The following is a 26,268-nucleotide window of genomic DNA, read 5'->3' as shown; positions in this document are numbered from 1 at the left end:
GGGTCAATCCTTAACCCATCCCCCCCAAACAGAGCATAAGGGACCAGTGCAGGTGACCCAGGTAGAGGAGGATATGGTGATGGTGTTGATGGACGGTAAGAACCCTCCTCCCTCCCCTTCCTCCCCACCCCTCCAGCTGCGGTCCCTAGATCTCTGCCTCCGAACTTGTGCTTCTCAGAATCCCCTGAGCCCCTATCGGCCTTGCCCCTGTCCTACATAGCTTTCACACTGAATTTATGGACTGGTCCCTTAGTAACCCTCTAAACCTTGCTCACAGTTCTTAAAACTGTCTATCTCCTTCCAGGCTCTTTGAAGCTGGTGACCCCGGAGGGGTCCCCAGTTCGGGGACTTCGCACACCTGAGATCCCCATGACCGAAGCGGTGGAGGCCGTGGGTCTGTGCAGGGACGGGAGAGCCCAGGATCAGGGGTGGAGACTCAGGTGATCCCCAAGGGTAACGGGCATTGCTTTCTCCCCAGCTATGGTTGGAGGTCAGCTTCAGGCCTTCTGGAAGCATGGAGTGCAGGTGTGGGCTCTAGGCTCGGATCAGGTAAGCCCCTCCATCCAAACTCCACATCGCTGTCCCCCGGCCTCCATCATCACATCATCACGTTCATCAGATGGGCTCCGAAAACTCCTGAGTCAGAGTGTGAAGTCCTGGAGGGGAAGCATCTTCCAATTTCAGTTCAGACAGATCCCCTTCTTTGCCCGAGGATTTATTTTTTATTTTATTTTTATTTTTATTTATTTTTTTTAAGACGGAGTTTTGCTCTTGTTGCCCAGGCTGGAGTACAATGGCGCGATCCCAGCTCATTGCAACCTCCTCCTCCCGGGTTCAAGCAATTCTCCTGCCTCGGCCTCCCAAGTAGCTGGGATTACAGGCATGCACCACCACAGCTGTCTAATTTTTGTATTTGCAGTAGAGACGGGGTTTCACCACATTCATCAGGCTGGATGGTCTTGAACTCTTGACCTGGGGTGATTCGTTCGCCTTGGCCTCCCAAAGTGCTGGAATTACAGTCGTGAGCCACCACACCCGATCTTTTATATATATATATATGTATATATATGTATATATATACACACATATATATGTATATATACATATATATGTATATATATGTATATATATATACACACACACACACACAAAATTTATTGATTTTTGGAGATGGATTCTCACTCTGTCACCCAGGCTGGAGTGTAGTGGCGTGATCTCAGCTCACTGCAGCCTCCGCCTCCCAGGTTCAAGGAATTCTCCTGCCTCAGCCTCCCTAGTAGCTGGGACTACAGGTGCATGCCGCCATGCCAGGCTAATTTTTTTTTTTTTGAGACGGAGTCTCGCTCTGTCGCCCAGGCTGGAGTGCAGTGGCGGGATCTCGGCTCACTGCAAGCTCCGCCTCCTGGGTTTACACCATTCTCCTACTTCAGCCTCCCTAGTATCTGGGACTACAGGCGCCCGCCACCTTACCTGGCTAGTTTTTTTTTTTTTTTGTATATTTTAGTAGAGTCGGGATTTCACCGTGTTAGCCAGGATGGTCTCGATCTCCTGACCTCGTGATCCTCCCGTCTCGGCCTCCCAAAGTGCTGGGATTACAGGCGTGAGCCACTACTACTGGCCATTTTTATATATTTTTTGAGGCAGAGTCTCGCTCTGTCACCCACGGAGGAGTGCAGTGGCAGGATCCGAGCTCACTGCAGCCTCTGCCTCCTGGGTCCATGTGATTCTCCTGCCTCAGTCTGCTGAGTAGCTGGGATTACAGGTACACTCCATCATGCCCAGGTCATTTTTGTATTTTTAGTAGAGACAGGGTTTTGTCATGTTGGCCAGGCTGGTCTCGAACTCCTGACCTCAGGTGATCCACCCACTTCGGCCTCCCAAATTGCTGGGATTACAGGTGTGAGCCACTACACCCAGCTCCTTGCTTTCTTTAAGGGAGCCATGTTTGTAGTGACAGTGGAAATATCTTCCAGGCACTGAGAGACACACTTTTTTTCCCTAGCTGCTACAGGAGCTGAGAGACCCTACCCTCACTTTCCGTCTGCTTGGCTCCCCCAGGTATGTTGTGGGGTGGGGTGCAGAAGGACCTGGGAGGGGGCTTCTGATGTGAAGAGAGCATTCTGAGGTGTCCCCACAAGGTATCTCTAGCCTGGACAGTGTCTCACCTGGTCACCCTGCTTCCAGGCCTGCCCCCTAGAGTCTATTCCCTGCACTGCAGCCACGGGGGCATTTTCTTTCTTTTTGTTTTGTTTCTCACTGTACTCAAAGGCTAGAGTGCAGTGGCACGATCACGGCTCACTACAGCCTTGACCTCCCAGGCTCAAATGATCCCCCTCACCTCAGCCTCCGGAGTATCTGGAACTACAGGCATGTGCCACCATGCCCAGCAATTCTTTTATTTATTTATTTATTTTTTATTGAGATGGAGTTTTGCTTTTGTTGCCCAGGCTGGAGAGTAATGGCATGATCTTGGTTCACTGAAACCTCCGCCTCCCAGGTTCAAGCGATTCTCCTGCCTCAGCCTCCCAAGTAGCTGGGATTACAGGCATGTGCCACCACACCCAGCTAATACTGTATTTTTTAGTAGAGGTGGCATTTCACCATGTTGACCAGGCTGGTCTTGAACTCCTGACCTCAGGTGATCCACCTGCCTCGGCCTCCCAAAGTGCTTGGATTATAGGCATGAGCCACTGCACCCGGGCAATTTGTTTATTTTTTGATTTTAATTCTTTTCTTTATAAAACATTTTATTTATTTATTTTTGATACAGTCTCGCTCTGCTGCCCAGGCTGGAGTGCAGTGGCACAATCTCAGTTCACTGCAACCTCTGCCTCCCAGGTTCAAATGATTCTCATGCTTCAGCCTCCCAAGTAGCTGGGTTTACAGGTGTGCACTAGCACGTTTGGCTATTTTTTGTATTTTTAGTAGAGACGGAGTTTTGCCTTGTGAGCCAGGCTGGTCTCACACTACTGACCTCAGGTGATCCAGCTGCCTTGGCCTCCCAAAGTGCTGGGATTACAGAAGTGAACCATTGCACCTGGCCCTAATTTTACTTCATTTTTGAGACAAGATCTCATTCTGTTGCCCAGGCTGAAGTGGTGGTACACACACAGCTCACTGCAGTCTTGACCTTCTGAGCTCAAGCAGTCCTCCCACCTCAGCCTCCTGAGTAGCTAGGACCACAGGCGTACACCACCACAACCGGCTAATGTTTTGATTTTTTATAGAGACGGGGTCTTACCATGTTGCCCAGTCTGCCCTTGAACTCCTGGCCCCAAGCAATCTTCCTACCTTGGCCTCCCAAAATGTTAGGATTACTCGCATGAGCCACCATACCTGGCGTTTTTTTTTTTTTTTTTTTTTTTAAGACAGAATCTTGCTCTGTTGCCCAGGCTGGAATGCAGTGGCGTGATTTCAGCTCACCACAACCTCTACCCACCAGGTTCACGCAATTCTCCTGCCTCAGCCTCCCGAGTAGCTGGGATTACAGGCACGTGCCACCATGCCCGGCTAATTTTTGTATTTTCAGTAGAGACAGGCTTTTGCCATGTTGTCCAGGCTGCTCTTGAACTCCTGACCTCAGGCGATCTGCCCATCTCAGCCTCCCAAAATGCTGGGACTACAGGCATGAGCCACCATGCCCGGCCCTGGCTACATTTTTATTTTAGATTTTTATCTTATTAAAAATTTTTAGGCCGGGCGCGGTGGCTCAAGCCTGTAATCCCAGCACTTTGGGAGGCCGAGATGGGCGGATCACAAGGTCAGGAGATCGAGACCATCCTGGCTAACACGGTGAAACCCCATCTCTGCTAAAAAAATACAAAAAACTAGCCAGGCAAGGTGGTGGGTGCCTGTAGCCCCAGCTACTCGGGAGGCTGAGGCAGGAGAATGGCGTGAACCCGGGAGGCGGAGCTTGCAGTGAGCGGAGATCCAGCCACTGCACTCCAGCCTGGGCGACAGAGCGAGACTCCGTCTCAAAAAAAAAAAAAAAAATTTAACTATTAAAAATAACTATTTTAACTGTTTATTTTGACATAATTTTAAACTCACACTCCCAGAGAAGTTGCAAAAATAAAACAAAAAAATTCCCTTTTATCCAGATTAACCATATGTTAATCTTTTCTTTTTGGGATGGAGTGGCCCAGGCTGGAGTGCAGTGGCGTGATCTCGACTCACTGCAACCTCCGCCTCCTGGGTTCAGGCAATTCTCCTGTCTCAGCCTCCTGAGTAGCTAGGACTATAGTTGCATGCCACCACGCCCAGCTAATTTTTTTGTATTTTCAGTAGGGACAGGCTTTCATCATGGTGGTCAGGCTGGTCTTGTACTCCTGACCTCAGGTGATCCACCCACCTCGGCCTCCCAAAGTGCTGGGATTACAGGTCTGAGCCACTGCACCTGGCCAGATATTAATCTTTTTGACCGCATTTGCCTTATTATTCTCTCTCTCTCTTTTTTTTTTTCTTTTTTTTTTTTTTTTTGAGACGGAGTCTCGCTCTGTCGCCCAGGCTGGAGTGCAGTGGCGCGATCTCGGCTCACTGCAAGCTCCGCCTCCCGGGTTCACGCCATTCTCCTGCCTCAGCCTCCCGAGTAGCTGGGACTACAGGCGCCCACAACCGCGCCCGGCTAGTTTTTTGTATTTTTAGTAGAGACGGGGTTTCACCGTGGTCTCGATCTCCTGACCTTGTGATCCGCCCGCCTCGGCCTCCCAAAGTGCTGGGATTACAGGCGTGAGCCACCACGCCCGGCCTTTTTTCTTTTTTTGAGACAGACTTTCGCTCTTGTTGCCCAGGCTGGAGTGCAATAGCACGATCTCAGCTCACCACAACCTCCCCCTCCCGGGTTCAAGCGCTCCTCCTGCCTCAGCCTCCCGAGTAGCTGGGATTACAGGCATGCGCCACCACGTCTGGCTACTTTTGTATTTTTAGTAGAGACGGGGTTTCACCATGTTGGTCAGGCTGGTCTCGAACTCCTGACCTAGTGATCCGTCCACCTCAGCCTCCCAAAGTGCTGGGATTACAGGTGTGAGCCACCGCGCCCGGCCTGAGCTTGACCTTTTTCAAGAGTAAAGGAAAGTTGTTTTCTACAATGTTCCTTGACTGTGTTTGAGGTTTCCAGGTTCTGCATTTTGGCCAGGAATACCGCAGAAAGACGTCTTTCTCAGGCATCATTTCAGGAAGTACATGATGCTAGTTTGTCCCGTTACTGGTGATACTAATTTTGATCATTTGGTTAAGCCAGTTCTCTCCAGTGTGAAGTTGCTTTTTTTTCCTTTTTTTTTTTTTTTTTTTTGAGATGGAGTCTTGCTCTGTCACCCAGGCTGGAGTGCAGTGGCCGGATCTCAGCTCACTGCAAGCTCCGCCTCCCGGGTTCCCGCCATTCTCCGGCCTCAGCCTCCCGAGTAGCTGGGACTACAGGCGCCCGCCACCTCGCCCGGCTAGTTTTTTTGTATTTTTTAGTAGAGACGGGGTTTCACCGTGTTAGCCAGGATGGTCTCAATCTCCTGACCTCGTGATCCTCCCGTCTTGGCCTCCCAAAGTGCTGGGATTACAGGCGTGAGCCACCGCGTCCGGCCCCTTTTTCTTTTTCTTTTTTTTTTTTAAAGATAGGGTCTCTCTGTCACTCTGGCTGGAGTGCAGTGACGCGATCATGGCTCACTGCAGCCTCGACCTCCTGGGCTCAATCAATCCTCCCACCTCAACCTCCCGGACAGCTAGGATGACAGGCGCTTACCACACTACACCTGGCTTATTTTTGTATTTTTTTGTAGAGACAGGGTTTCGCCATATTACTCAGCCTGGTCTGGAATCCTGGACTCAAGTGATTCACCTGCATAGGCTTCCCAAAGTGCTGGGCTTATAGGCTTGGGCCACCACACCCAGCCTCTGTTTTTCTTTGTAATAAGAAGTATCTTTTGGGGGAGATTCATTGAGACTATGTAAATAGTCTGTAAATATGTTGTTTCTCATCAGATTTTCACCCACTAGTTTTATTGTTTTTTGTTTTTTGTTGTCGTTTTGAGATCCCCTTGGATCTCAAACATCAGAGTGCAGTGGCACGATCTCGCCTCTGCAACCTCTTCCTCCCAGGTTCAAGCAATTCTCCTGCCTCAGCCTCCTGAGTAGCTGGGATTATAGGCGTGCATCATCACACCCGGCTAATTTTTGTATTTTCAGTAGTGGTGGGGTTTCGCCATGTTGGCCAGGCTGGTCTTGAACTCCTGGCCTCATGTGATCATCACGCTCGGCCTCCAAAAGTGCTGGGATTACAGGTGTGAGCCAACGCACCTGGCCTGCCCACTAGTTTTAGAATCAATTGATTTTTTCTCTGAATCTATTATTGTTAGGTGGTTACTAAGGATAAATGGTGATTTTCTGATTGTTTCCTTCTGCGTGTGTTAGTTGGCATTCTACTCTAAAGAAGAGCTGTGTCTTCTCCATCCCTTCTTTCTTTATACCAGCATGGTCTCAGGGATTTTCATTCTGTGGGTTATAGTCTGTCACTACCAAGCATGAGCCACCGTGCCCGGCCTTGTCATTATTTATGTTGAGGCACAAAGAGTCTCAAATTTAGCCAGTGGGAACCACCTTAAGGAGCCCCTGTGTCCTTTTGACATGCCAGAAGGGTCATTTTAAAATCCAGATCTGATCGTGTCACTCTCTCCCTGGTTAAAATCCTCTCGTGGCCTCAAGATAAAGACTCAATCCTAGCCACAGCCCACAAGGCCATGACATCTTCAACCAAGTCCCAGCCTTTCTCCCACCTCAAATCCTTTGCACAGGCTGTTCTCCCCAGCCAGAACACTCTTCCTTGCCCTTTCACCAAGTTCCCTCCTAATCCTCCTTCAGGCTGCACCATCCATTCTCTGGGGAGTCTGGGCTGACCTCCTGGGTTAGGTTTCCCTGCCAGGCATGCCATGCTTTTTTCAAGTAATTCACTGATTCACGTTGATCTCCTCCTCTAGAGCTTTCCAAGGGCAGGGACCATGTCTGCCCGTTCACTGCTATAGTTCCGCATGGGGCTGGCACAGTCTTTGTTAACTACTTTGTGAATGAATGAATCAATGAACGTATGAATGAATAAATGAACTGACTTCTCTCTTCCTTCCACAGGCCTGTAGTGGTGGAGACACGCCCAGTGGATGATCCTACTGCTCCCAGCAACCTCTACATCCAGGAATGAGTCCCTAGGGGGGTGTTAGGAACTAGTCCTTGCACCCCCCTCCCCCACAGACGCACTAGTGGTCATGGCATGTCCTCTTCTCCCAATAAACGTGACTTCAGCCTCTGCTGTCATCTTGTTTTTCTTGGGGGAAACAATTTCTGGATGCCCACTCCTCCAAAATTTCAACAGCCCAACACAATGATGCTGGGGGGCGTAGCGCAGATTTATTTTCCAGTACTAGGTCACCTCTCCCCCAGCTGCCTTAGGGGGAAGAGCTTGGGGACTAAGGGACTTGCTGTGAGAATAAGGCACTTGAGGTGGGGGTGGAGAGCCAGCTGGGGGTCTCAGCTAAGCTGGTCCTCATACTGCTTGCGGAAACAATCGCCAGCCGGGAAGAAATCCCAACATCTCTCTTGGTACATCTTCCAGACATAAGACTCCTAGGATTGGGGATAGAAGGAGTTCATTGGTCACATCTTCAAACCCTTGAGACATATATATATACTTTTAGACAGGGTGTTGCTCTGTTGCCCAGGCTGGAGTGCAGTGGTAGCAATCGCAGCTCATTGCAGCCTCCTGGCTCAAGCAATTCTCTGCCTCAGTCTACAGAGTAGCTGGGACTACAGGTGCACACCACCACCCCTGGCTAATTTTTTAATAGAGACCGGGTTTCTCTCGCCATGTTGCCTAGGCTGTCTTGAACTTCTGGCCTCAAGCAATTCTCCTGCTGTGGCCTCCTGAAGTGCTAGGATTGCAGGCGTGAGCCAGGATGCCCAGCCCAAACCCATTTTTTTGAGACGGAGTATCACTCTGTTGCCTAGGCTGGAGTGCAGTGGCATGATCTTGGCTCACTGCAACTTCCGCCTCCTGGGTTCAAGCAATTCTCCCACCTCAACTTCCCAAGTAGCTGGGATTACAGGCGTGCGCCACCACGTCCCGCTAATTTTCGTATTTTTAGTAGAGACGGAATTTCACCATGTTGGCCAGGCTGGTCTCGAACTCCTGACCTCAAGTAATCCACCCGTCTTGGCCTCCCAAAGTGTTGGGATTACAGGCGTGAGCCACCGCGACCAGCCCCAGCCTTAACCCTTGATATTGATGGGAGCTTTTTACTGCCACCTACTGACTGGCCTTATGTTAAAGGACTCCATGTCCTGCCCACTGTCCTCCCATTAACACCCCCTTACCTGACCTGTGTGTTCTGTCTCATCCTTGTTTATCAAATACATCAGGAAAAACCTGAGGGTGAGAGGACCACAGGAGACAAGTCTGAACCACCCTTACCTTATTTTATTTTTTTATTTATAGTAGAGAGAAAGTCTTGCTATGTTGCCCAAGCTGGTCTCGAACTCCTGGCCTCAAGTTATCCTCCTCACTTGGCCTCCCAAAGTGCAGGGCTTACAGGTGTGAACCAGCGCCCGGGGCCCCACCCTTACCTTCTGATTGGCTGGCAGGGAATCTGCCCACATGGACACCACACCCCCTTTCCTAACTGGCCAAAGCTAAGGACCCCGCCCCTAGCTATTGGCAGCCATGCCCCCCACCCTCCTGATTGGCCAGTGTGTCCGTGCTCACATGTAATTGGCCAGGTTGTGCTCCTCCAGCGTGTGAGTCTCGAAGCCATGGGGTGTCGTATCAAAGTAGTCGCTGCCGATTCCGCAGATGAAGCACTTGGTCTGTGAGTGGCAAGAGACATCAGAGTGGAGGCCCACTTGACCCCCTGAATCCCGTAATCCCTCTGGGTTACCCCCAGACATGACCCACCTCCATATCCTCCTTCACTTGCTCTTGTTGGTCTCGGAGCTCACCAAAAGCGTCGATGATCAGACCTGGGGTGACAGGACACGAGTCAGAGCCCAACCTCTGACCTTGTTCAGACTCCTCCCTCTCCAGCTAGGTACCTCCAGGGCTTGCCCTCCATCCCCCATCTCCCTAATCTCACCCCTAATCTCACTTCCTAAGAAGATAATATTAGGCCTTTATTGGCGGGGTACGGTGGCTCATGCCTGCAATCCCAGTACTTTAGGAGGCTGAAGCGGGAGGATCATGTGAGGTCAGGAGTTCAAGAGCAGCCTGGCCAACGTGGTAAAACTCCATCGCTACTAATAATACGAAAAAAAAAAAAAAATTAGCTGGGCGTGTTGGCACGTGCCTGCAGTCCCAGCTACTCGGGAGGCTGAGGCAGAAGAATCGCTTGAACTTGGGAGGTAGAGGTTGCAGTGAGCCAATATCGCACCACTGAACTCCAGCCTGGGCAACAGAGCGAGACTCCCTCTCAAAAAAAAAAAAAAAAAATATATATATATATAGATATGTATGTGTGTATGTGTGTGTATATATGGATATTTATATATACACATACATGCATACATATATGTAATATACATATATATAATATATGTATATATAATATATATAATATACGTATATGTATAACATAAATATCTCAGGCCTTTATTGAGCACTGATATGAGCCAGACACTGAGCACCTATGCATTGACTTAATCCTGATCACAACCTATGAGGTCAGTACCACTGACGCCCTTGTTTTGCAGATGGAGAAACTGAGGCCCCAAGAGGCGACTTGCCCAGGGTCTCACAGTAGCGAGAGGTAGAGATGGGGCATGAATCCAGGCCGACTGGATCCTGGGCCTGCATTCTTAGCCACGGAGCTAGCCTCCCTCCGGGCCCTGAGCGCCCACTCCCAGCACTGACCCTGGATGATGGCCAACAGGATGACGATGACGAAGAAGAAGAAGGTGATGTCGAAGACCACCCTGTAGAGCTCGTATTCGTCACCCGCGGGGTCCTCGATCTCGTCCCCAATGCCTCCGCCAGCCCGGACACCCACGTACATGTGAAACAGGTAACACTGAGGGAAGGGAGCACATGGGTCACTCATTCATTCAACACTCACTGAGTACCAGCCAGGGCCCCGGGATAGGCAGGGCTGAAGGTACGGTAACGACTGAGACAGCCCTGGGCCCTGCCCCCAGAGGCCTCAGAGATACAGCATCAGACAGGGACCAACAGCCAGAAATGGTTAGGGCTGTGACAGGAAGGGCATGGGCAGGGGGGTGAGGGCCGGGTTGGGTGCGGATCACAGGCAGAGGGGTCAGGGCCAGGACGAGGGGCACAGGCAGAGGGGTCAGGGCCGGGATAGGGGGCCACAGGCAGAGGGGTCAGGGCCAGGATGTGGGGGGGCACAGGCAGAGGGGTCAGGGCCAGGGTCGGGGGGCACAGGCAGAGTCCCACGGGGAGCATGGGCAGAGGGGTGAGGGCTGGGTTGGGTGGGGAGCACAGGCAGAAGTCAGGGCCAGGGTTGGGGGGCACAGGCAGAGGGGTCAGGGCCAGGGTTGGGGGGCACAGGCAGAGGGGTGAGGGCCGGGTTGGGTGCGGAGCACAGAAAGAGGGGTCAGGGCTGGGATGTGGGGACACAGGCAGAGGAGTGACGGCCGGGATGGGAGGGCACAGGCAGAGGGTCGGGGCTGGGGTGGGGAGGCACAGTGTGACCAGGGATGAGCTGGGGGAAGCACTGGAAGCTTTAACAGCCCACTGGAGGCATCTGATCCAGCCTAAGTGATCAGGCGAGGCTTCCTGGAAGAGGAGGCAGGTGTGAGCTGAAACCTAAAGGAGGCGTTAGGTGGAGGGGTGGTGGGAGAGAGTGTTCCCGGCAGAGAAAGCCACACGCTGCAACACCATCAGTGAGGAAAGAATACAGCTTGCTGCTGTGAGGAACTGAAAATGGTTGGGTGGGGCTGGAAAATAGAGCTCCTGTGCAGGAGAGCAGGGAGAGAGATGAGGCAGGGCCTGGACACGTGGCTCTGTAGGCCCCGGCCCAGCCCGTGGTCAGGGGCTTCCTGTAGGACGCAGCATTTAAGTGGAAAGGTGAGGTATCAAGTGAATGGGGTGTGTGTGTGTATGTCGGCCTGGGCTAGGGGACAGAGAGAACATCAGGTGCAAAGGGCTTCAGTCAGGAGGAAACACGCAGTCCTAGGGGAATTGAAAGAGGACCAGGCGGCCAGAAAGCAAAAAGCAAGAGGGTTTGTGGTTAGACCCAGGCCGGGCCAGATCTTCCCAGGCTTTGTAAGTCGTGGCGGGGTGATTCGATTTTATCCGCAGTGGATGGGGAGCCGCAAGAAGGGTCTGAATGGAGGTGGTGAGGGAGCATGGTCCACCTGGCATTTGGGAACAACTTTACACTTGGTTTTTTTTTTTTGTTTTTTTGAAACAGAGTCTTGCTCTGTTGCCCAGGCTGGAGTGCAGTGGTGCAATCTTGGCTCACTGCGACCTCTACCTCCGAGTTCAAGAGATTCTCCTGCCTCAGCCTCCTGAGTAGTTGGGATTACAGGTACGTGCCATCCCAGTCAGCTAATTTTTGTACTTTTTTTTTTTTTTTGAGATGGAGTTTTGCTCTTGTTGCCCAGGCTGGAGTGCAATGGTGCGATCTCGGCTCACCACAACCTCCGCCTCCAGGGTTCAAGAGATTCTCCTGCCTCAGCCTCCCAAGTAGCTGGGATTACAGGCGCACACCACCACATCCCACTAATTTTTGTATTTTTGGTGGAGACGGGGTTTCACTATGTTGGCCAGACTGGTCTCAAACTCTTGACCTCAGATGATCCACCTGCCTTGGCCTCCCAAAGTGCTGGGATTAAAAGCGTGAGCCACAGCACCCGACATACACTTGTTCTTTTTGTGTTCCCAGGATGTGAGAGAACACAGTCATCCTAGAGTAAAAGCTAAGATAAGTGACTATAATGAAAACAAGGCTGTAGGCAGTGAGGCCGTGTCTGGAAGGGCCTCAGATGTCAGGTTGAGGAGCTGGACTTTGTCCTGAGAGCAGGAAGGAACCCAGGGAGCCAGATTACAGGACATCTTTGGAGATAAACCTGGGAAATGATTCTTCTAATTGTGGCCTATGTCTCTAGTAAGTTCATATCAATTGGGGCTATGATCACCATTATTAGAATAGAAGAGAAAAAATAAATATGCATTGAACGCTGGGTATACCTTGGGTGAAACTTTTTTTTAAACTTGAGACAGAGTCTCACTGTGGTACCCAGGCTGGAGTGCAGTGGCACAATCATAGCTCACTGCAACCTCGAACTCCTAAGCTCAAGTGATCCTCTTGCTTCAGCCTCCCAAAGTGTTGGGATTACAGATGTGAGTCACTGCGTCTGGCCTGGATGAAACTTTTAATTGTGGATAATGATGATAGAAGCTAACATCTATATAATCCTGAGGATGTGCCAGGCACTAGTCCAAGTCTTTTTTTTTGTTTGTTTTTTTGTTTTGTTTTGTTTTTTTGAGACAGAGTTTCGCTCTTGTTGCCCAGGCTGGAGTGCAGTGGTGCGATCTCGGCTCACTGCAACCTCCACCTCCCGGGTTCAAGCGATTCTCCTGTCTCAGCCTCCCGAGTAGCTGGGATTACAGGCATGCGCCACCATGCCCGGCTAATTTTGTATTTTTTGTCTTTTTTTTTTTTTCCTTTTTGTGGAGAACGGGGTCTCGCTATATTACCCAGGCAGGTCTCGAACTCCTGGGCTCAAGCTATCCTCCCGCCTCTGCCTCCCTGAGAGCTGGGATTACAGGCGTGAGCCACCGCGCCTGGCCTAATTTTGTATTTTTAGTAGAGACGGGGTTTCTCCATGTTGGTCAGGCTGGTCTCGAACTCCCGACCTCAGGTGATCCGCCCGCCTCAGCCTCCCAAAGTGCTGGGATTACAGGCATGAGCCACCGTGCAAGGCACTAGTCTAAGTCTTTTAAGTCTTCGATAGCCAGGGAGCACCTATTAGTCCTACTATTACACACTCATTTTACAAGTGAAGCCCCCAGGGCATAGGGAGGAGGTTGAGTAGCCTGTCCAAAAATCACATGGCTCATAAGTGGCAGGGGCAAGCTCCCTGAGTACCTTTCCAATAATAATCCGTTTGAAAAGCTCAAATAAGGCTGGGTGTGGTGGTTCAGGCCTGTAATCCCAGCACTTTGGGAGGCCGAGGTGGGTGGATCATTTGAGGTCAGGAGTTCAAGACTAGCCTGGCCAACATAGTGAGATCTCCCAGCTCTACTAAAAATACAAAAATCAGCTGGGTGTGGTAGTGTTTGCCTGTAATCCCAGCTACTCAGGAGGCTGAAGCAGGAGAATCACTTGTTTGGTTTTCTTTTTTTTTTTTTTTTTTTTGAGACGGAGTCTCGCTCTGTTGCCCAGGCTGGAGTATAGTGGCCAGATCTCAGCTCACTGCAAGCTCCGCCTCCCGGGTTCACGCCACAGGAGAATCACTTGAACCTGAGAGACAGAGGTTGTAGTAAGCTGAGATCATGTCACTGCACTCCAGCCTGGGACTTCGTCTCAGAAAAAAAAACACAAAAAACCTCAGCTCAAATAATATTGAAACAATGGCCAACAGATGTGGAGCACTCATTTGCCTGGCACTGTTCAAAGTACCTGACATGGCCGGGCGCGATGGCTCACGCCTGTAATTCCAGCACTTTGGGAGGCGAAGGTGGGCGGATCACAAGGGCACAGGCAGAGATGGAGACCATCCTGGTCAACATGGTGAAACCCTGTCTCTACTAAAAATACAAAAATTACCTGGGCACGGTGGCACATGCCTGTAGTCCCAGCTACTTGGGAGGCTGAGGCAGGAGAATCACTTGAACCCGGGAGGTGGAGGTTGCAGTGAGCCGAGATTGTGCCACTGCACTCCAGCCTGGGCAACAGAGCGAGACTCCGACTGAAAAAAACAAAAACCAAAACCAAAAAAACCAAAATGTGCCTGGCATGCATCAGCTTGCCAAACTGTAGGTACTATTTTCATTTTTTAGAGGCAAGGTGTCCCTCTGTCTACCAGGATGGAGTGTAGTGGCCCATTCGTAGCTCACTGAAGCCTCAAACTGCTGGGCTCAAGTGATCCTCCTGCCTTAGCCTCCAGGCACACAACACAACACCCAGCTAATATTTAACATTTTTTATAGAGACGGGATTTTTGCCTTGTTGCCCAGGCTGGTTTCCAACTTCTGGACTCAAGTGATCCTCCCGCTTCCGCCTCCCAAAGCGCTGGGATTGCAGACTGGAGGTACCACGCCCGGCCTGGAGGTACCATTATTAACCCCTTCAACAGATGGGAGAAGGAAGGGTCCCAGAGCGCTGGGGGAGGGGCTCACCGTCATCATGTCGTCACATTTCATGTCAGGCTCATCCTCATCCTCGCTCTTGTTGTAGAACTTGCGGAAGAAGTTGAAGGCCACTACGGTGTATAGGTAGACGACCACCGCCAGAAGGCCCACGGTCATTACCAGCTGGGGGCAGGACGGGGCCAGGTCAGCTCCGCCCTGGGCTTGCCCTCCCCTGGCCACGCCCATTCCGGGTCCTGGCCCCAGTTCAGTCCCCGTGGCTCTACCTTGCTGCCCCACACACCCTTGGCTTGGTCCCACCTGGCCTTGCCCCTCCTCAGCCCAGCTGCCCGGCCCTCACCCCTCCACCACCCACTGCCACGCTGGTCCCTGCTGGCCCACGCCCCACAGCCAGGTCCTCCCCACACCTGTTTCCCATTGTGGGTGACGGAGGAGAGGATGGTGCGCAGCGTCTTGACCCCCATGGCGATGTCCAGGAGATGGGCAGCGAAGAAGAAGTTGTTGTAGTGCCCCAAGAGGGACATCACCATATACCAGCCCAGGTACAGGAAGGACTGTGGGCGCACAGGGCCAGGTGTCAGGGGGAAGGCAGGGACACATGAGGAGCACTCTGGAGGGTAGGGGCCACTCGGGAGAGTCAGCTATGCCCTGGGGGTCGGGTGCCAGCCCTGGCTGGGGAGTACATGGAGGACGGGGCATTCTGGGTGAGAAGGCATCCTGCGGGGAGATGAGAGCCCCCTGCAGAAGGAAATAATCTGGGAATCCAAGGGCACACTGAGGAAGCCAAAGGATGTTCTGGGCCGGGTGTGGTGGCTCATGCCTGTAATCCCAGCGCTTTGGGGGGCTGAGGCAGGAGGATCACTTGAGGTCAGGAGTTCAAGACCAGTCCAGGCAACATAGTGAAACTCCCTCATTTCTTCCTCTTTTTTTTTTTTTTTTTTTTTTGAGATGGAGTTTCACTCTTGTCACCCAGGCTGGAGTGCAATGGCGCAATCCCAGCTCACCGCAATCTCCACCTCCAGGGTCCAAGTGAAGGAGGCTAAGCCTACCTTAGCCTTGCTTAGCCTCCCAAGTAGCTGAGACCATAGGTGTGGGTAACCACACCCAGCTAATTTTTTTTTTTTTTTTTTGAGATGGAGTGTTAGTCTGTTGCCCAGGCTGGAGTGCAGTGGTGCAATCTCGGCTCACTGCAACCTCCGCCTCCCGGGTTCAAGCGATTCTCCTGCCTTAGCCTCTGAAGTAGCTGGGACCACAGGCGTGGGTCACCACACCCAGCTAATTTTTGTATTTTTAGTAGAGCTGGGGTTTCACCATGATGGCCAGGCTGGTCTCTAACTCCTGGCCTCAATTTATCCACCCACCTCGGCCTCCCAACCCAAAGTGCTGGGATTACAGGCCTGAGCCACCGCACTTGGCCACTCTCTGCTTTTTGTTAGAGACAGGGTCTCACTCTGTTATCCAGGCTGAAGTGCAGTGGTGAACACGCAGCTCACTGAAACCTCTGCCTCCTGGGCTCAAGCCATCCTCCCACTGCAGCCTGTTGAGTAGCTGGGACTACAGGTGTGTGCCACCACACCTGGCTAATGTTTGTATTTTTTGTAGAGACGGGGTTTCACCGTCTCTACAAAAGTTGCCCAAGCTGGTCTTAAATGTTTGAGCTCAAGCAATCCTCTGCCTTTGCCTCCCAAAGTGCTGGGATTACAGGTGTGAGCCACTGTGCCTGGCTGCCTGGCTAATTTTTTTTTTTTTTTTTTTGAGACGGATTCTCATTCTGTCACCCAGGCTGGAGTGCAGTGGTGCGATCTTAGCTCACTGCAGCCTCCACCTCCTGAATTCAAGCCATTCTCCTGCCTCAGCCTCCCGAGTAGCTGGGATTACAAGCACCTGCCACCATGCCCAGGGCCAGGTGTGTCTTGAACTCCTGACCTCAAGTGATCTGCCTGCCTCGGCCTCCGCAAGTGCTGGGACTACAAGTGTGAGCCACCACGCCCAGCCCCAGCTAATTTTTAAATTTTTTGTAGAGAGAGGATCTCACTATATTGTCCAGGCTGGTCTCAAACTCTGGACTCCAGTGAGCCACCAGCCTTGGCCTCTCAAAGCGTTGGGAGTACAGGCGTGAGCCACCACACCCAATCCCAGCTATTTTAAAAAAAATAGTAATAATAATAAAACGATGTCTGGGGGGATAAGGAGCCTCGTGTGGGTAAGAAGGTACCCTAGGGTCACAGCCACTCAGCGTCCCAGGAGTCATTCTCTGGTCAGGAATCCCCCAAGCTGGGAACCCTCCTAACGCCCCACCCCTGCAGAGTCCCTCCCCAATCTGCGGGCCCCTGCTCACGTTGTCTGTGAAGATGACCCCGAACTTCCAGATCTGGTACTTGACATCGATGGACATGAGCCTGTGGGGGCGGGGGTCGGAGGAGATATGCTTGAGTGTCAGACCCCACTCACCTCCCCTGCATGCCCCAGGCCTGTGCAGGGGCGTCCTGGGCTCACCAGGTCAGCAGCCCTGGTGGCGGGTCGGGCTTGCGCTCATTGTGGGCGGTGATCTCTAGTGTGGCCAGGTCCATGCCCAGTAGCTCAGCAATCCGCTCCCGCCCGTAGATGTCCCCATGTTTGTCCAGGACCTGCACAAGAGAGCGTCAAGCTGTGTAGACACAGCTGGAGTGTGGTGTGTGTCGTGGCCTGCAAGGGGGTTCTGGGGACACTCCAAACTCTGAACGAGAAATGAGAGGTGCATTGTTTTGTTTTGTTTTGTGTTGAGACAGAGTCTCCCTCTGATGCCCAGGCTGGAGTACAGTGGCGCCATCTCTGCTCACCACAACCTCTGCCTCCCACGTTCAAGTGATTCTCCTGCCTCAGCCTCCTGAGTAGCTGGGATTACAGGCGCCCGCCGCCACACCAGCTAATTTTTTATATTTTAAGTAGAGACGGGGTCTCACCATGTTGGCCAGGCTGGTCTTGATCTCCTAACCTCAAGTGATCCGCCCACCTTGGCCTCCCAAAGTGCTGGGATTACAGGTGTGAGCCACCGTGCCCAGCCTTGATGCTCTGCTCTTTCCATGTGCCCATTCAAGAAAGGGAAGTGTGCTTACTATACCCATCTCCCCATGGGGAAACTGAGGTGTTACTCAGAGAGGCAAAAAAACCTCTTGCCCAAGGTCACACACCAAGCAAGTGCTCGGCAAGCCTGTGACGACCTGGTGGCAGGCAGGGACCTAATCCAGGACCCAGTGCATCCATGTCCTCTCACCTTGCGCTTGACAAACTTGTCCCAGTAGTTGCTGGGGAAAGACCTGCCGAGAGAGAGAGAGAGAGCGCGCGTGAGTGTGAGATGTTAGGGCCAGAGGGATCGGAGCTGTCAGTCACATTGGGGGGTGGGTTGAAATTCCACTGTTTTTTTTTTTTTTCTCTGTCTCACTCTGTCGCCCAGGCTGGAGTGCAGTGGTGTGTTATCGGCTCACTGCAACCTTTGCCTCCCAGGTTCAAGCGATTCTCCTGCCTCAGCCTCCTGAGTAGCTGGGATTACAGGGGCCCACCACCATGCCCGGCTAATTTTTGTATTTTTAGTAGAGACTGGGTTTTGCCATGTTGGTCAGGCTGGTCTCGAACTTCTGACCTCAGGTGATCCCCCCCCCACCCGCCTTGGCCTCCCAAAGTGCTGGGATTACAGGCGTGAGCCACCGTGCCTGGCTCCACTGCTTTTCTTGTAGGAACCTTGAGCAGTGGGGACCCCCCCTGCCATCTTTGCTGGACCCCAGATGAGGTAGAGAATTTGCATTCAGAGCCAGATGTGCAAAAAAGACCTCAGAATGGCACTCTGATAAAGAGGCTCTGGCGTGGTGATGGGCGGGAAGGAGTCCAAACCAGCAGCCTGACCCAGCACCAACTCCAGTGGAACTGCCTCCTTCCTCATACTGGTTGATTTCATTTAATTTCATGATTCTGACCCTTTATTGACCAGTTTTCCAAGTGACAAATTGATGCCCTAACATCCTCAAGTATGGCTACCGAGTTTTGTTGTTTGAGAGGGTGGAGTGACGATTGATTATGAGTTCACAGATTTACAATTATTTGAAGTGCTTCGATTCATTGCACTTCTAATTCCTATTCTTTTTTTTCCCCCAGACATAGGGTCTTGCTCTGTCACTCAGGCTGAAGGACAGTGGCATAATCATAGCTCACTGCATCCTGGAACTCCTGGGCTCAAGCGATCCTCCTGCCTCAGCCTCCCAAGTAGCTAAGACTACAGGCATGCACTAGCCAGGCTAGCATGTCTGCTTTTTAGTTTGTTTTTTTTTCCTAAAGATAGAGGTCTCCCTATGTTGCCCAGGCTGGTCTTGAACTCCTGGGCACAAGGGATCCTCCCGCTTCAGCCTCACAAAGTGCTGAGATTACAGGCGTGAGCCACCGAGTGCGGCCCCTAAGGCCCCTAATGATTTCTTTCTTTCTTTTTTTTTTTTTAGACGGAGTCTCGCTCTGTTGCCTAGGCTGGAGTGCAGAGGCACAATCTCGGCTCACTGCAACCTCTACCTCCCAGGTTTAAGTGATTCTCATGCCTCAGCCTCCTCAGTAGCTAAGACTACAGGTGCCCACAACCATGCCTGGCTAATTTTTGTATTTTTAGTAGAGACTACTTTTTGTATTTTTAGTAGAGATGGGGTTTCACCATGTTGGCCAGGCTGGTCTCGAACTCCTGACCTCAAGTGATCTGCCCACCTTGGCCTCCCAAGTGTTGGGATTACAGGTGTGAGCCACCGCGCCCGGCCACGTCTTTTTATTTTGCACTCATTGCGCCTGAGTAAGAATCACACTGGGAGACAGGGTTTAAAACATGGGTTCCTGGGCTCACACCCCAGAGTCACTGAAGAGGAACTTCCCGGCCTCAAGTCTAGGAATCTCCGTGTGCCACCCTCACCCACACAGATGCTGTGATGCACGGGAAATGTGCCTCTTTTATGGAAAGGAAGAGTAAGGCTTGGGGAGAATGAGGCAGGGCCTGCAGGGACTGAAACCCTAGGTTTTTTTTTTTTTTTTGCCGGGGGCATGGGGGACGGAATTTCGCTCTTGTTGCCCAGGCTGGAGTGCAATGGTGCGATCTGCATCCTCCACTTCCCAGATTCAAGTGATTCTCCTGATTCATCCCCAGTAGCTGGGATTACAGGTGCCCGCCACCACGCCCAGCTAATTTTTGTAATTTTAGTAGAGACGAGGTTTCACCATGTTGGCCAGGCTGGTCTCGAACTCCTGACCTCGTGATCCGCCCACCTCGGCCTCCCAAAGTGCTGGGATTACAGGCGTGAGCTACCATGCCTGGCCTGAAACCTTAGTTTTTTTGGGTCCTATCCTGGACTGGGTGGAAACCCAGGTCCCCTCCTGCTGCCACCCTGAGGTGGGGGCTGGGTCCTTACGGTGTGTTGAGCACCAGTCGGTCCCACTGCCCCTTCACGTCATCGTCCTCGGGCTGCTCTGTGATGTATAGGCCGTCAAACTCCAGCTTCCGGGCCAGCTCCTTCTCCCGCTTAAAGATTACCAGGGGCACCTGGATAGTGGGAGGAGGCCAAGGGTGGGTGTCAGGCACCTTGGCTGGACCACAGTCTCAGCAGAAGCCATGAGATCTTGCTGGAGTCCGTGTGCGACCCCACATCAGAAGTGCTTTCCCAGTGATAAGGGTAGAAATGAGGAGGTCCAGGCAGAGGGCTCAGGACTGGGATGTGGGGGACATGGGCAGAGGGGTCAGGGCGGGGATGGGGGAGGCGCAGGCAGAGGTGTCATGACTGGAATGTGGGTACAAAGATAGATGGATCAGGGCCGGGATGGGGGGCATAGATAGAGGGGTCAGGGCTGGAATTGGGGGGCACAGGCAGAGGGGATAGGGCTGGCAGTGGGGAGGCACAGGCAGGGGTGTCAGGGCTGGCATATAGGGGCATAGAGGGGTCAGGGCCACAATGGGGGTGGGGTACAGGCAGAGGGATCGGTCCAGGATGTGAGAACAGGGGAGCTGTGGGAGTCCAGGAGTGGTGCCTGATGCCACCTAGGGCTTCCCAAGGAGGGAGGTCTGAACTCAGAACTGAAGGATGAATAAAACAGAGGCAGGTGCAAGGAGGTGGAAGCGGGGCAAAGCTTTGCAGGCAGAGGGAACAGCATGTATGAAAGTTTTAAGCCCAAAGAACTCCAATAGTAAAGTTCATCCAATAGTAAAGTATCAAGACCGTTCCCAATTTGAATGTCATCCTTGCTGGAGACCCCTATCATCCTTGCTGGAGACCCCAATCCTGTACCCAGTTCCCCAGCCCTCGCCCCAACCCTGGGCCCCCTCTGTCCCAGTCACTGTGAGGGTCCCCAGCCCCAGCCAGTACTCCAGCACCGCCCCCACCCCTACCCAGCCAATAAGCCCTTGCCCCAGAACCATGGCCATGGGCCCACCTTGAGACAGTTATAGCCAATGATGCAGAGAAAGGCCACCAGTGTATGCAGGAGGCTCAGACACCGCAGGGCGGGCTCCATGTAGCCTGTGCTCTCCTCCAGGAAGTAGTACACCATGTTCTCATCCTCATCGCCCTCTGCCTCCTCTCCGGCCCCCAAGCCCCAGCCAGAGCCGCCACCAGAGCCTGCACCTGACACGTCCCCAGCAGCTGAGCCTTCCATGTCGTCTTCCCCTGGTGGAGAGTCTGAGACCTGAAATGGGGACAGAGATCCATCTGTGGGTCTGCCACATGCAGAGCCCACTCACAAAATTGAGCCTCCATTCCTGAGATTGCACTGGGGCCATACCAGATACAGTCTTGGTGTGGCTGTCAATCAAGATCAAGGGGTGGGACCAGGGCCCTAGCTAGCAAATCAGTCTCTGACCTGGGAATTAGCCTGTCGAACTGAGTGGCACAGAACTGAAGACAGAGTTGGTTCATCTTCATAGTGGAGCTCTAAACAGACTGCCCACTAATATTAACACTAACACGAAAATTAGTAGCAGTTAAACATTTACACAGTGCTTTTTATATGCCAGGTACTGTTGCTCTAAGTGCCTTACACATACTCATCTTCTTCTTTTTGGTGGGGTGGACGGAGTTTCGCTCTTGTCACGCAGCCTGGGTGCAGTGGTGCAATCTTGGCTCACTGCAACCTTTGCCTCCCGGGTTCAAGGGATTCTACTGTCTCAGGCTCCTGCGTAGCTTGGATTACAGGTGCCCACCACCATGCCCAGCTAATGTTTTTGTATTTTTAGTAGAGACGGGGTTTCACCATATGGCCAGGCTGGTCTTGAATTCCTGACTTAGGTGATCCACCTACTTTGGCCTCCCAAAGTCCTGGGATTACAGGCGTGAGCCACTGTGCCTGGTGCCTTATCCTCTTTCTTCTTTTTTTTTTTTTTTTTTTGAGACGGAGTCTCGCTCTGTCGCCCAAGCTGGAGTGCAGTGGCCGGATCTCAGCTCACTGCAAGCTCCGCCTCCCGGGTTCACGCCATTCTCCTGCCTCAGCCTCCCGAGTAGCTGGGACTACAGGCGCCCGCCACCTCGCCCAGCTAGTTTTTTGTATTTTTTAGTAGAGACGGGGTTTCACCGTGTTAGCCATGATGGTCTCGATCTCCTGACCTCGTGATCCACCCGTCTCGGCCTCCCAAAGTGCTGGGATTACAGGCTTGAGCCACCACGCCCGGCAACCTTATCCTCTTTCAATCCCCACAACACTAAGAGGTATTCCATTTTACAGATGAGAGGGTTGAGGCTCAGGGACGGTAAGCACCTTGCCTAACATCATGCACCAGTGGGCGGTGGAGCAGGACTGGGTCCCACAGAAGCCATGCTTCGATCTCTCTAGTCTACCTTACTGTCCTGTTATCTAGACCCCTGGCAAGACCCCAAGGGTCCCTCTGTCTTTCAGGAGGCCTGGTTCTTAGCCCTTTCCTTTCATTCTGTGAGCAGACTGTTTCTTCCTCCCCGCAAACTTCTGTTTAGCTTACGTGAAAGCAAAGATGCTTAACGGCATCAGTGGGTGTTGCCGAGATCTGAGGGCCTGCAGCCAGGCACACAGGACTGGCATGTGGCCGAGCTGAGCAGAGAACTCAGCTCCTGCTCCTGTTCTAACTCCCACAGGCACTCAGGTTTCTGTCCCAGATGGATCCAGGTATCCCCTACTCACCCCCATGGAGGGGGGGTCCCAGGATCCAGGTGTCCAGCCTGAACCCTCCTAAGGACCCTGAGCCCAGTGCCTTGTCCCTTCACTGGAGGAACCCTGAAATTATGATGGGGGCTGAGCCTCCCATCCCACAGCATGGATAAGGGCCTGACCCTCCCAGCCCTTCGGGACCAGCACCTTATAAAACAGCAAGATGAAGTTGATGGCAAATGCCAAGAAGAGGGCAAGGAACCGCAGGGTGTAAAAGTTCCGGGACAGGTAGTTCTGGAGAGAAGACAAAAAGAGAGAAAGCACTCACAGATCAGCCTCTTCCCTGGAGAATTCATCCCATCATTTACCCACAGTCAAAGCACCTGGGCTCTCAATATCTGTTCCTACAACCTATTAATTAATTGATTATTATTATCATTATTATTATTATTATTATTTTTTTTTTGAGACGGAGTCTTGCTCTGTCACCCAGACTGGAGTGCAGTGGCCGGATCTCGGCTCACTGCAAGCTCCGCCTCCCGGGTTCCCGCCATTCTCCTGCCTCAGCCTCCCGAGTAGCTGGGACTACAGGCACCCGCCACCGCGCCCGGCTAGTTTTTTGTATTTTTTAGTAGAGACGGGGTTTCACCATGTTAGCTAGGGTGGTCTTGATCTCCTGACCTCGTGATCCGCCCGTCTCGGCCTCCCAAAGTGCTGGGACTACAGGCTTGAGCCACCGCGCCCGGCCTATTATTATCATTATTATTATTATTTTTGAGACGGAGTCTTGCTCTGTCACCCAGGCTGGAGAGCAGTGCCACCATCTTGGCTCACTGCAACCTCTGCCTACTGGGTTCAAATTCTCATCTCAGCCTCCTGAGTAGCTGGGAATACAGGCGTGCACCACCACACCCAGTTAATTTTTATATTTTCAGTAGAGATGGGGTTTCGCCATGCTGGCCACGCTGGTCTCAAACTCCTGACCTCAGGTGATCCACCCACCTCGGCCTCCCAAAGTGCTGGATTATAGGTGTGAGCCACTGCACCTGGCCTCAACCTCCTATTTATTGAGTGCTTGCTTATACCAACATCTGGGCTAAGAGCTTTATTTGCAAGAACCTGTTTAATGCTCAGCACAGCACTGTGAAGTGGGTACTACCGTTATGCGCACTTTACAGATGAGGAAACTGAGGCTCAGGGAAGTGGAGTCTTGCTCAAGGTAACATAGCCAATGAGTGGCATAGCTGGGATTTGAACCCAGGCAGTCAGGCTCCAGAGTCCAAGCTCCAAGCCATTTGGCATGCTGCTCCCTGAGTGAGGTCACCCTGTCTGCTTTACAGAATATGAAAGGGAACTTTTTTTTTTTTTTTTTTTTGAGTCAAGGTCTTGCTCTGTTACCCAGGTTGGAGTGCAGTGATGCAATCATAGCTCACTGCTGCCTCAACCTCTTGTGCTCAAGTGATGCTCCCGCCTCAGCCTCCTGAATACCCGGGACTACAGGCATGTGTTAACTCGCCCAGCTAATTAAAGAAACAATTTTGGCTACTCTGGGTGCACTGCCTATAGGGTAGCCCTGCTCTGCAAGCAGCAGTAATTTAAAAAAAAAAAAAAGAGATTAAAAAAATTCCGCTGGGTGCGGTGGCTCACGCTTGTAATCCCAGGACTTTGGGAGGCTGAGGCGGGCGGATCATGATGTCAGGAGATCGAAACCATCCTGGCTAACACGGTGAAATCCCATCTCTACTAAAAATACAAAAAATTGGCCGGGTGTGATGGTGGACGCCTGTAGTCCCAGACTTGGGAGGCTGAGGTGGGAGAATGGCGTGAACCCAGGAGGCGGAGCTTGCAGTGAGCTGAGATCGTGCCACTGCACTCCAGCCTGGGCAACAGAGAAAAAAAAAAAAAAAAAAAAGAAAGAAAAATTATTTCATAGAGACAGGGATCTCCCTTTATTGCCCTGGCTTGTCTCAAACTCCTGGGCTCAAGCGATCCTCCTACCTTGGCCTTCCAAAGTACTGGAATTCCAGGCATGAGCCCCCTCACGTGGCCGGGAACATCTTCCATCTCTCCCTCTTTCTCTCCACCTTTCCCTCCATCCCTTATTCTTCCCACAAATTCTCATGAACCACCTTCATTCCACATGATTCCCTCACCGCCCTCCCCTGCAACTTTTGTTTTGAGACAGAGTCTCGCTCAGTCGCCCAGGCTGGAGTGCAGTGGCGCGATCTCGGCTCACTGAAACTTCTGCCTCTTGGGTTCATGCGATTCTCATGCCTCAGCCTCCTGAGTACCTGGAATTGCAGGCATACACCACTATGTCCGGCTAATTTTTTTTTTTTTTGTATTTTTAGTAGACATGGGGTTTCACCATGTTGGCCAGGCTGGCCTTGAACTTCTGACCTCAGGCGACCCGCCTGCCTCGGCCTTCCAAGGTGCTGGGATTACAGGCGTGAGCCACCGTGTCCAGCCTCCCTTACCCCCTCCTATCAGGCCAGGCCTGGAGAGGAGACAGGATAGAGGGAACCCTGGGACCTGCCTCCCAACACCCACCCTTCTTCCTGGCCTGGATGAGATGAACGCTTTCCCAGGAACTGGGAGAGAGCTCAGACCTCCACAGCAGCACTGGGAGTAATGGAGGGACTAAGACTCTAAAGGCTGACAGCCAAGAACAGGCCACGGTGGGAAGGCCAGAGCGGTGGCCTCATTGAATGTAGCTCTGGATAGAGGATGGAGGTGGAAGTGTGGGTGGGTGACCCTGATGAACAGAGGTGTGGAGGTTGGAATAAGGATTGTGAGCAGGGAGGGGACAAGGAACCAAGTGAGGGCCATCTGAAAATGCTACCCTGTCCTCAGGTCTGGGGATGCCTCTGCCCTCTCCCCAGCTAGCGTTCTTCTTGGAGATGAGCTTGAACCGGTGAACACAAGAACAGGGTGAGCAGGAGAGGTGGGCACCAGAGGTGGGGTTCCCGGGGAGAAGAAGGTTCAAGTGACCTGGCTGGATCCTCACCAGGAACTTCACCCTCTGCACCTCCAGTTCTCCCCAGAATTCACCCCCAGCTTCTTCCTTCTTTGGAGGGGGTGAGGGAGGTGCTTGCTTCTTGGGGGGCTCTAGTGGGGGTTCGGGAACTTCTTCTTTCTCCCCATTCTCGGCACTGCAAGGCAGGACAGAGAGAGGTCAGGAGGTGCCAGGGCAGGCAATGCATGAGTTCATTCATTCAAAAGCATTCGTCGGGGGCCCGCCCCATGCCTGGCCCAGATTTGGATGGTGCTGGGTACATGGGATGATGAGATAATCAGGACTTGCCCTTATGAGGCTCCAGTCCAATGTGGGAGACAGGCAGTGACAGTGACACCAGGCAGTGACAGCCCAGAGTGGTCAGGGCTGGGATGCCGGAAGCTCAGGGGGTTGTGGGAATCTGGATGAGACACTTCCTCAGCTTAGGAGGGGGTCAGGTGTCCTGGAGAATTGGAAAGGATGAGAGAGACTCAGAGGAGGCATGGGGGCCTGTGTTCCATGCAGAGGGAAGGCACATGTGATGACCTGGCGGTTAGATGGGAGTTTTTATTTTTCTGTTTGTTTTTGTTTTTGTTTTTTTTGAGACAGGGTCTTGCTCTGTCACCCAGGCTGGAGTGCAGTAGTGATCTTCCCACCTCAGTCTCTCCACATACCACCATGCTTGGCTAATTTAAATTTTTTTTTTTTTTTTTTGAGACGGAGTCTCGCTCTGTTGCCCAGGCTGGAGTGCAGTGGCGCAATCTTGGCTCCCTGCAAGCTCCGCCTCCCGGTTCATGCCATTCTCCTGCCTCAGCCTCCTAAGTAGCTGGGACTACAGGTGTACACCACCACGCCCGGCTCATTTTTT

General features: G+C 52.3%; 2 protein-coding genes across 12 annotated transcripts in view; one reads left to right on the top strand and one right to left on the bottom strand.

Moving 5' to 3' along the window:
- Positions 1-7,288, top strand: part of MAP4K1 (mitogen-activated protein kinase kinase kinase kinase 1) — a 28,147-nt gene extending 20,859 nt beyond the window's left edge. For both annotated transcript variants that reach the window (XR_012427559.1, XM_045379307.2), the window contains 5 exons: positions 33-95; positions 305-394; positions 479-549; positions 2,003-2,058; positions 7,111-7,288. Coding sequence is in view for 1 of the 2 variants with exons in the window: in XM_045379307.2 (XP_045235242.2) it covers positions 33-95; positions 305-394; positions 479-549; positions 2,003-2,058; positions 7,111-7,180 (350 nt within the window). In the remaining variant the exon portion in view is untranslated. The remainder of the gene's footprint in view (positions 1-32; positions 96-304; positions 395-478; positions 550-2,002; positions 2,059-7,110) is intronic.
- Positions 7,289-7,367: 79 nt separating this feature from the next.
- Positions 7,368-26,268, bottom strand: part of RYR1 (ryanodine receptor 1) — a 158,231-nt gene continuing 139,330 nt past the window's right edge. For all 10 annotated transcript variants that reach the window (XM_065536557.2, XM_065536561.2, XM_065536559.2 and 7 more), the window contains 14 exons: positions 25,413-25,557; positions 22,613-22,699; positions 20,726-20,977; positions 19,711-19,841; positions 17,553-17,595; positions 16,796-16,926; positions 16,638-16,698; positions 14,707-14,853; positions 14,330-14,464; positions 9,878-10,034; positions 8,927-8,991; positions 8,738-8,838; positions 8,350-8,401; positions 7,368-7,602 (listed from right to left, as the gene is read on the bottom strand). In XM_065536557.2, coding sequence (XP_065392629.1) covers positions 7,507-7,602; positions 8,350-8,401; positions 8,738-8,838; positions 8,927-8,991; positions 9,878-10,034; positions 14,330-14,464; positions 14,707-14,853; positions 16,638-16,698; positions 16,796-16,926; positions 17,553-17,595; positions 19,711-19,841; positions 20,726-20,977; positions 22,613-22,699; positions 25,413-25,557 — 1,603 coding nt within the window. In that variant the 3' untranslated portion in view covers positions 7,368-7,506. The remainder of the gene's footprint in view (positions 7,603-8,349; positions 8,402-8,737; positions 8,839-8,926; positions 8,992-9,877; positions 10,035-14,329; positions 14,465-14,706; positions 14,854-16,637; positions 16,699-16,795; positions 16,927-17,552; positions 17,596-19,710; positions 19,842-20,725; positions 20,978-22,612; positions 22,700-25,412; positions 25,558-26,268) is intronic.

The sequence above is a fragment of the Macaca fascicularis genome, chromosome 19, assembly GCF_037993035.2.
Source record: "Macaca fascicularis isolate 582-1 chromosome 19, T2T-MFA8v1.1".
NCBI classification, from domain to species: domain Eukaryota; kingdom Metazoa; phylum Chordata; class Mammalia; order Primates; family Cercopithecidae; genus Macaca; species Macaca fascicularis.
Note: the sequence above shows the minus strand (reverse complement) of the source record. Positions and strands in the feature narration are given on the sequence as shown.